Here is a 10068-nt window from a genome sequence, read left to right as displayed (position 1 = left end):
GGAGTCTTCTCTTCTCATGAGGTGGCCAAAGTATTGGAGCCTCAGCTTCAGGATCTGTCCTTCCAGTGAGCACTCAGGGCTGATTTCCTTCAGAATGGAGAGGTTTGATCTTCTTGCAGTCCATGGGACTCTCAAGAGTCTCCTCCATCACCATAATTCAAAAGCATCAATTCTTCGGCAATCAGCCTTCTTTATGGTCCAGCTCTCACTTCCATACATCACTACTGGGAAAACCAGAGCTTTAACTATACGGACCTTTGTTGGCAAGGTGATGTCTCTGCTTTTTAAGATGCTGTCTAGGTTTGCCTGTTAGCCCTTCATATTCTTTTATATGGCCATACTTCCCTCAAGTGACTAATGCGCACAGCTATGTGCGCTGCTGTGAATTATCTTTGCGCTCCTTTAACAATATTTCACTCCTCGACCCCGCAAAGTCTGGCCAAACTCCTTTTAATTTGGGTAAAAAAAAAAAACAGAAAGACTACATTTCCCATGATGCACTCTTGCTGTGACCACCGCGGACCAATGGGAAGCAGCGAAGGGACGCGACGAAATCCCGCATGCGCCACGAGCCGCGCTGCGAAGGGACGTCGACTACGTTTCCCAGCATGCGGAGCGGCTCCCCCACGTGACATCCGGGAGCCAACCGAGAGCCGCCTGCCTGCCCTATAATCCTCCGCGGCGGCGGAAGCGGCCTCTTTTCGCCCGGGCTGCTCGGCTCAAGATGGCGGTGCAGATCTCCAAGAAGCGAAAGGTGAGGGAGCCCGGGGGCCGGTGCGGAGCCGCGGGGACGGGAGCCGGGAAATGAGGCTGGGATGAGGAGCAGAGGGCCGAGCTGTGGGCTTTGAGGTCTCCGGAGGTGCCGGCGGCGGGGCGAGACCGGCGGATGGACGTGGATTGAGGCCGGTCTCCCGGCTGGGCCTGGCTTGAAGAACATGGCGGCAAGGCAGAGGCCGGGTGGGCCCTGGACAGGCCGGGCTGGGGGAGAAGAGAAGGCCGCTCCAGGCCCTCAAAGGTTTGCCCAGGAGAACACAGGACCCTGCGCCATGCCCCGCTTAGGCCATTGGTCTGCCTGGGCCTATATTGCCCGCACTGGCTGGCAGCAGCTCTCCAGGTTTTGGGGAAGGGGGACCTTCAAAAAGGCGCCTGGGGGTTGAGCCTGGAGGCTTCTGCCCGCAACGCAGGTGCTTTCGCTGTTGAGTGCGAATAAATGGCTTTCTTTAATGCAAAAAGAATAAGAAGCTGCATTCTAGTGCCAAACTCCTGTTCCCAAATAAAAAGGAAGGATCTATCACTCTATGTAGTCTCAGCTGGATGCCCTTCGGGACCATTAAAGCACCAGTATCTCGGTGACTGGCATTTTTGGCAAGGATGCTACTTTTCCACGTGGAGGTTCTGGGGGGCTGTCAGGGCTAAGAGCAATTGCTAGGTTTGTCCCCGGAAACTAAATAAAGTGCTGGAGGACCAGGAGTTTTTGCAGGAAGAGGGGACTTATTGCAGGAGTGCATTCTGTTTTGGCGTCATTAATGCATTATTTTCCTATTGTATGCAGCTGCCTAGTAGGCAGTGCTCTGACAGGGTAGTACGTTGCCTTCGATCACAGTAGACAAAAGTACAAGGTTTTGGCTAAACGTTTTCTTTTAAAAAGTGGCAACCCAGTTTTATGGACGGCAGGATCAAGAAATTTGTGTGTGTGTGCCCCCATCTACATTGTACATGCAAGCAGGATCATACCACAGTCGCAGCTTCCCCCAAAGCATCCTGGAACTAATTTGTTAAGGGTTCTGAGAGTTGATAGGACACCCCTATTCTCCCGTAGAAAACTACAGTTCCCGGTTTCCTGCGAAGAGGGATGAATTGGTAAACCACTCTGGGAAGTGTAACTACATCACTTGGGTGGTTCTTAATCCAATCCATCTCCATTCTGGGTGAAGTTTTGAGCCTTTTGGTTGTGCTTCACATGCACTGGGCAGGATTGGTGCACATCAGGCTCAGCAGATAGTAACTGCTTGTCGATTATTATTATTTTTTAAACGAGACTTTTCCCTCGGGGTTTGCAGGGTTAAACTGCTGCTGGCTTCTCATCTGTTTTGCTCTTTGTAGTTTGTGGCTGATGGTATCTTCAAAGCTGAACTGAATGAATTCCTGACTCGGGAGCTGGCTGAAGATGGCTACTCTGGTGTGGAGGTCAGAGTTACCCCAACCAGGACAGAAATCATCATCCTTGCAACCAGGTGACTTGCATCTACGTGTCTGGTGGTGGGCGAACAACTCTGCTGCTGCAATAACTCTAAAGTCTGGTGGTGTGTTTATGTTGGGTGGTTTGACTGAATCCAGGAGGCAATTGAAATATTGAAGCCAGTACCTACTACAGACATGTATACACTGCAGGAATATTGGGTGGGTCTGTAAATGTACGGCTCATGTATTTGAAAACCATCAAAGTTTGGGGTGGAATATAGGAAGCTACCTTTTACCAAGCCAACCATTGGATCATCTAACCCTGTATTGTCGACACTGACTGGCAGAGGTTTTCCAGGGTTTAAGACAGAGAATATCCCTGGCCCTACGTGGAAATACTAGGGGTTGAACCTGAGACCTTCTTTATGCATAACACATGATCTGCCACTGCAGCCCCTCTTCTGCATTTTTACCATCTACTGCATTCCTGTTGAATAGGAATGGTTTCTTCTTGAATGTTTGAGTTGGATAAGAAGAGTTGCTGTGGTTTGCATGGTTTCCCTATATTGCTCTGTACAAGCAGACAGCTTGCTTTGTATTCCTCACCCTTTTCGAAAACCACGGGTGCAGGAGCCACTTGGACTCACTTGGTCATAGATCCAGATTCAGACAATACTTTTCCATGAACTGCAGGGTGAAATACTGGTCTAGATTGCCTTCTGCATGTTGATGCCCTCTGACTGTTGTAGACGACTGTTATCCTGGTCCCTGACATTTGGTCATGCTGGTTGAGGCTGATTGGCTGAGGTTGTGATCCGTGAGGGTAAAGGTAAAGGTACCCCTGCCCGTACGGGCCAGTCTTGACAGACTCTGGGGTTGTGCGCCCATCTCACTTAAGAGGCCAGGGGCCAGCGCTGTCCGGAGACACATCCGGGTCACATGGCCAGTGTGACATCGCTGCTCTGGCGAGCCAGAGCTGCACACGGAAACACCGTTTACCTTCCCGCTGGTAAGCGGTCCCTATTTATCTACTTGCACCCGGAGGTGCTTTCGAACTGCTAGGTTGGCAGGCGCTGGGACCGAGCAGCGGGAGCGCACCCCGCCGCAGGGATTCGAACCGCCGACCTTTCGATCGGCAAGTCCTAGGCGCTGAGGCTTTAACCCACAGCGCCACCTGCGTCCCTCCGTGAGGGTAGGGGTGGCCTAAGTACCGCTGTACCTGGAAATCTAACCCAGGTTGGGTCAAACAACATGTTTCTAGCATTTTCAGGATTTTTTGCAGCAAAAATTAATGAGGGATTCATTGGTTTTACGTGTAGCTTAGTTCCTTTTTTTTAAATGTGTGGTTTTGTAGTTTTAATTCATTTTATGTTGGAAATACTATTGTCCTTCCTGTTAATGGGTCAGGGACTGTATAATAAAATTGATTTAATTAAGAGCTGGGCCTCCATTGCATTTGCTGCAAATGATTTGGTGTGGAAAAACAATGGCAGACCCTTCCAACCTGCGTGTTGACCCAAGGGCTACTTTTTGCTAAGAAAGAGTCATGGCCAGTTGTAAATGCACAGCCTGATGTAACTGGGAACAACTCACCCCTCCCTCCATATCAGCCTACATACACATGATCAGCACCTTCAGTTTAACATCTCTTAATGTGTTAAACTCTGGCAGTGTCAGAGTTAGGACGAGACAAATGGTTGCCTTTACACACTGTTTCTAAAAGGGGAAAAACCTGCTGGATCAGGCAACCTGCCTCTTACATTCTCAGTGCTGATAACTCCTCGAGTACCCCATGTTATTTCAGCGATTTCAAAATGTAGACTAAAATATCTGAACATCTTAAGTGAGGACTTAATGCCTTGCCTTTGCTCCTTCTTTCAGAACTCAGAATGTTCTGGGCGAGAAAGGGCGCCGTATTCGTGAGCTGACTGCTGTTGTCCAGAAGCGGTTTGGCTTTCCCGAAGGAAGCGTTGAGGTAACGGCTGCCCCAGTTTTCACTCTCTGCTTATTGTGTGCCAAGTTCCCCCTTCAGTGATGATCTGATGACGAGTCAGAAATGGCCACCCCCCTGCTCAGAGTAAACAGCACAGCGCCACGTTCTGTGGTGCTGTGTGTGGGTGCTTGGGCAAAGGTGTCCTGTTCATTGGATGATCTTGAGGCATTTGTCTGAGAAGGGCGAGTCAAGGTTTGGGGAGTATTTCCTCAAACTGGTTTCGATTTATTGATCTAGGCTGATGTGATTGTAACGCTACGAGAATGGGGTTGTTTTTCAGAGACGAGCAGCCTTGTCTAGCCAGCCACCCTTCCTCCAGTTGTCAGTGGTCCACAACTTCTATCAGTCCAGTATGGCAAGAGGTTGTGTTTGGTGGAAGCTGGATCCCAAAACATCTGGAGGGTTGCAGGAGGCTAGGTTGGAGCATTAGCTGAAAAGGCCAGAGGCTTCAAATCTGGGTGGATGAGGGTTAAAATTAGCAAAGTCCCTAACCATGATCAGAATTGTGAATCTAAAACAAATTTGCAAACTTAATTACCCTTTCAAGTTTCAGTTAACTGCTGGACTCGCCAAACAGCTATGTTAACCATTAGTGAGCTGTACAAAGCTGTAAGAATCTACTTTTATGCAACAACCATGCTAACTGGGGGTGCTGGGAATTGTAGTTCAAAACATTTGGAAGGTGCTGGGCTGTGTTAAGAGAAGTTCTCAGCTGTTAGCTTCCCAGCTAGTGCTGTGTTTCCATCTCTTCCATATATGGCCCTCTTACTATTAATTTCTTTTTAAGTTTTTAGCCCCTTTGCCCCTTCTGTGCTTGGCATGTCTGGAATGATGCTTTTGCCCAGTATTGGCCAAACAGGTTGAGTCACCTGGTTGAGCTTTCCGTAGACACTTTCCACCCTTGGAAGCGTCTCAACGGTGGCGTCTCCAAGTTGGCCAACGGTTCTGGAACCAAACTGGCTTTTAAAACTCATTTTCATGATACTGCACAAGGCAGAGCGTAAGTGGGCCCTGCACTGAAAACTGGTGTGTTTATGGGATGCCTTGGCTCAGCCTGCGGAGCGGAGGAGAACACCTTAAGGTCATGTAAGTATTTCCAGAGAGTTCGTGAGTGCAAATTGAAGATGAGCATGTAAAGCAACAGAGTGCCTGCAAGCCTAAACTTTGCAAAAATAAAAAATGGACAAAATATTCCTGCTTTCTTTTCCAGCTGTACGCTGAGAAGGTGGCCACGAGAGGGCTGTGCGCCATTGCTCAAGCAGAGTCGCTGCGTTACAAGCTTCTGGGGGGCCTTGCCGTCCGTAGGTAAGCAAGCAACACTCCGTCTAATCATTTTGCAATTGCTTTTAGAAAACTGGAGTTTTAATTGTGCCTCTGCAGAAGTTTATAATCAACACATTGGGCTGAATAAGTCCCACCTTAACGCACCTTAAAGTTCCCCTCATCTCTGCACTGGTGCAGTTGCTGCTTTCTCTTCTGCGTAATGGGCAAAATTATTAATGTAGCATGATGTTTCAGAGGTGGAGAAGACAAGTCATTGCCCTGCAGAGCTTGCAATCTGATGTTCAATATAGGGAAAGGGAGAGCAGAGTGGGGAGACCCTGACCCAGGCAAGTTTATGCCACAACGAATTTGCGAGATTCTTGTTTCTACTTGAGCTAACTTGCCTTGCCAGATTCCCCCAAAGTATGGTCTCTTCCTTGAGCGTTGTTGAATGGCAACCTTTGTAAGAAAGGAAAGAAAAAAAACCCTTCAGTGATGATACGATGACGAGTCAGAAACGGCCGCCATCCTGCTTGGAGTAAACCGCTCGGTGCCACGTTCTGTGGCGCTGTGCTTGGGTACTCCCAACAGAGGCGTCCTGTTCATTGGATGATCTTGAGGCATTTGTCTGAGAAGGGAATGTTGCGGATGAAGTCCAGTGTTGGAAGTCTATGGGGATGGGGGGTGGCTTGTCCTGCTTAACTTGATAATAAAGCAGTAGATCAGAGGAGAATGCCCAGCACAGTTCAACGGAGAGTTTTCCTTCTCTTCTAGGGCGTGTTATGGTGTCCTCCGCTTCATCATGGAGAGTGGAGCCAAGGGCTGCGAAGTGGTGGTGTCGGGAAAGCTCCGTGGCCAGCGAGCCAAGTCCATGAAATTCGTGGATGGCCTGATGATCCACAGCGGAGACCCCGTCAACTACTACGTCGACACGGCTGTCCGCCACGTCCTCCTCAGGCAGGGTGAGTGGGGGGGGCAGGCAATCTCTCAGGCAGCCCCCAGTTGGCTTCCTTGTTCCTAAAAAGATTCTGGGCCTTCTGTAACCCCTGGCTGCTTCGTAGTCTAGCTGGGCTGGTTCTCACGTTGCGTCAAGCCATGGTTTGGCAGTAGGTCAGAATCGGGGAACCTTCTTTGGCTCTTCCCAGCCTCCTTGAGTGTTCTCTTCTGGAGGGCCACGTGCCAGCAGTGCAGGGGGCCAGAGACAAAAAGTGGGAAGAACAACTGATGTTGTTACCTCTGCACAGTCTGGGAACTTCTGTGTACTCTTAACATAGGGCCCTAAGGAAGTCAGATTAGCCTCAACCAGAGCCCAGGGCCATTTCAACACTGGCTCCGGCCTGGTGGAACGCTCTGTCTCATGAGACCAGGGCCCTGTGGGATCTGATTTCTTTCCGCAGGGCCTGCAAAACAGAGCTGTTCCGCCTGGCCTTTGGCTTGGAATCTATTTGATTTCCTCTTTCTTTTTTCCTTTCTCCTCCTGTGATGGAACTCCTGTTTGGGGACTTCCCAGGCTTTTTTCCGGCCCATGTAGGGCCAGTCTGGATAGTTAGCCTTGGTGAAGATTTTGACGTTTTCATCCCCAAAAAAGTTTTGATTTGAGTTTCCATTGAAATGAGGCTGTGTTTTAATGTTGTATTTTAATCTTGTTTTTAAGTTGTATTTCAATCAATCTGTTTTTGTATCGGTTGTTAGCCGCCCTGAGCCTGGTCTTGGCTGGGGAGGGCGGGGTATAAATAAAATTTATTATTATTATATCCCTTTCTACCCTGAATCCAGGGGAACAAGGAGCAGCCACGGCCAGTGAAGGGTGTGGTCTGGGGAAAGAAATCCCAGGGGCGAGATACAGAGGACAGCATTTGGACCTAATGTTTCAGACACATGCACTAGATGACTGAGCCTTCAAGGACCTTTGGGCTTATTGGTACCCCTTCTTCCTTGGTTTGAGGCAAACCAAAGTTTGCTGTCTTGTAATAGCTTGCACCTGTCTTGCTAACAGTGCTTTAAAACCTCATTTCTTATCTTAGCTTGGTAAAAATAATAAAGTTGTTATTATACAATAGTTGCTGGTTGGGACAAAATTGCACACTGGGTTGCCTCAAGCCTAGGGAAGCCATGTGTTGAGGGGGGAGCACTGAACCTGTAACTCCTTGAAAGCTCAGTTTCACGGCCTGTGAACCAGCCTGCAGAAGTGTCTCGAGAATCTTTTCTGGCTTGTTTCTCTATTTTCATGCAGAGTTGTGAGAGGTGCCCAAGGACAATGTTCTGAAACACCAAACCCCCCCAATACTGTGAGAGGGGAATTGCCTGCTTGGTCTCTCTCTCTGCAAAGACTAAGACCAGGCATAGGCAAACTTGGCCCTCCAGATGTTTTGGGACTACAACTCCCATGATCCCTAGCTAACAGGACCAGTGGTCAGGGATGGTGGGAGTTGTAGTCCAAAACATCTGGAGGGCCGGGTTTGCCTATGCCCAAGACAGAATGAAGGCCTAGGCTGTGGGTGGCAGAGGAAAAACTCTGCCCAGGCTGCTTTTCTTGACAGTGTCTCCTTGTTACTCCAGGTGTGCTGGGCATTAAAGTGAAAATCATGCTTCCCTGGGACCCAAGCGGGAAAATTGGCCCCAAGAAGCCCTTGCCAGACCACGTCAGCATCGTGGAGCCCAAGGAGGAGATCTTGCCCACCACCCCCATCTCGGAGCAGAAAGGCACAAAGCCAGAACAGCCCCCCATGCCGCAGCCCGTCCCCACGGCATAAGGGGTGAGTCGCTTTGCTTTATTCCTCACGGGTTTTGGGGAGAAAACGTTGGGGGTGAGCCGCAGTGTAAATAATAATAATTAAGAATTTATTATTTATACCCCGCCCATCTGGCTGGGCTTCCCCAGGCATTCTGGGTGGCTTCCAACAAAATATTAAAATACAATAATGCATCAAACATTAAAAGCTTCCCTAAACAGGGCTGCCTTTAGATGTCTTCCAAAAGTCTGGTAGTAGTTCTCTTTGACATCTGGTGGGAGGGTGTTCCACAGGGCGGGTGCCACTACCGAGAAGGCCCTTGGCACTGGACCTCAGTGTCCGCTTAGAATGATGGGGGTGGAGATGCTCCTTCAGGTATACTGGACCAGAGGCCGTTTAGGGCTTTCAAGGTCAGCACCAACACTTTGAATTGTGCTCGGAAACGTACTGCACTTCTTGGCTGCATGTTGCTGCTAGTGTTTGGTAGAGGGCAATCAGTGTATTTAATGCTTTATAACTGCAGCCCACCAGATGTTGCAGGACTACAACTCCTATCATCCCTCACCACTGGCTTTGTTGGCTCATGGGAGCAGGAGTCCGTCAACCTCTGGAGAGCTTTACAGGGATAAAACAACACAGGCTGTTGCCCCAGGGATTGTGTTCATGGTATGGGTATTAGCTCCCCACTCACTAATTCTTCGGTTTCTGTTGCAGGTTTAAAAACATCTGGAACAAAGAGTTTGGTGTCTTGTACAAATATCTCTTTAATAAAATCAGAAAAAGACAACATGCTGGAGGTTGTTTCTGTTACCTGCTCTCCTTCCTTTTTTTTTGCCCGCTCTGGGAGCTAAATCCTGGCCAACCAATACCTGAAACTTTCTAGTTTTGTTCCCTGTTGATACCCCAGCTCAGATTTAACCATTGAGTCACCCATGTGTTCAAAAGGTTCTATGAACAATCTCATTAGTACCAACCTCGATCTTGTGATTTTGCTCTCCCCCATTGCTTACAGCTGCTGTTGAGTTGCTGCCCCTTTTTCTGTAGCTCTTTGAGATTCCAACCAACCAGAAATTGCATTCTAGCCGTGTCCCAGCGCTGTTTATGTGCTGATGTCACTAGCTCAAGCAAAGTCCATTGGAGGAGTGCTTCCTAGATGTTAGCAACACGGGCAATCCTAGCTCATTGAGATCAATGTATGAATCAAAGCAATTTCTTAATCCTTTTGCAGGGATCCCTGTAAAACCGATAGCAGCAGAGAAGGGGTGGGAAACCTGAATTAGTCTTGACTCCCCAGCGAAACAACTGCTGCCATTTTGACTTGACACTCATTCTCTTGCAGCAAAGTGTCTGTGTGGAATGCGCTTGTTCAAGGTGCCAACTAGCCAGTCATGCCTTAGTTCATGCAGGTCTGGCTGAACATCCTGCCTGATTTTCGGTCTGCATTGTGTGACCGCTGAGCGTGCTCTGTTCTCATTGGCGTGTTTTCCGCTTCTAATTTATTCCTTTTTGTATTTCTGTCCCCCAAGCCTCCTGACACCTCCCTTATTGTGGGGGGATAGTACTATTTTGCTATGGAAGGATTTGCATGGGCAGAGGAGGAGGTGTGTGCTATTTTCACACCCCACCCAGGCAGGTGTTGCCATCGCTAGGCAGATCCTGAGACTGGCTGAGAACCCCTTGACTTGCTTAAGGCTAGCAGGTGAGGCGAGATCGAAGCCAAGCACACTCCGCAGATAGCTTTTGTGTGTGGTGCAGTATCTAGTACCCCAGCACAACAAAGCTGAAACTGTGCCTGGAAGTCTCAAAAGCTGCTGCCCAGCCTGTCCCAAGTCTTCCCTTGATTGGGGCTGCTGCCTTGCGTCCCTTCCCTCGATAGGGCAGCCCAATGCTTTGTGCACA

At 49.0% G+C, this 10068-nt stretch overlaps 1 protein-coding gene across 1 annotated transcript; it reads left to right on the top strand.

Moving 5' to 3' along the window:
* The first annotated feature begins 602 nt into the window (after nt 1-602).
* RPS3 (ribosomal protein S3) lies at nt 603-8956 on the top strand. Its single transcript, XM_081910160.1, has 7 exons — nt 603-754; nt 2104-2234; nt 4063-4156; nt 5385-5479; nt 6212-6399; nt 7997-8193; nt 8884-8956. Exons 1-6 carry the CDS (start codon nt 725-727, stop codon nt 8188-8190), a joined length of 732 nt encoding a protein of 243 aa, XP_081766286.1. The 5' UTR covers nt 603-724; the 3' UTR covers nt 8191-8193; nt 8884-8956.
* Nucleotides 8957-10068: the final 1112 nt, after the last annotated feature.

The sequence above is a fragment of the Podarcis melisellensis genome (genome assembly GCF_964234715.1).
Source record: "Podarcis melisellensis genome assembly, chromosome: 4".
In the NCBI taxonomy this organism is placed as follows: Eukaryota; Metazoa; Chordata; class Lepidosauria; order Squamata; family Lacertidae; genus Podarcis; species Podarcis melisellensis.
Note: the sequence above shows the minus strand (reverse complement) of the source record. Positions and strands in the feature narration are given on the sequence as shown.

Coding starts and splice junctions, on each gene's coding strand:
- RPS3 (XM_081910160.1), top strand. CDS start 725: ATGGCGGTGCAGATCTCCAAGAAGCGAAAG. Junction 2,235..4,062: donor ATCATCATCCTTGCAACCAG/GTGACTTGCATC, acceptor TCCTTCTTTCAG/AACTCAGAATGTTCTGGGCG. Junction 6,400..7,996: donor CCACGTCCTCCTCAGGCAGG/GTGAGTGGGGGG, acceptor TTGTTACTCCAG/GTGTGCTGGGCATTAAAGTG.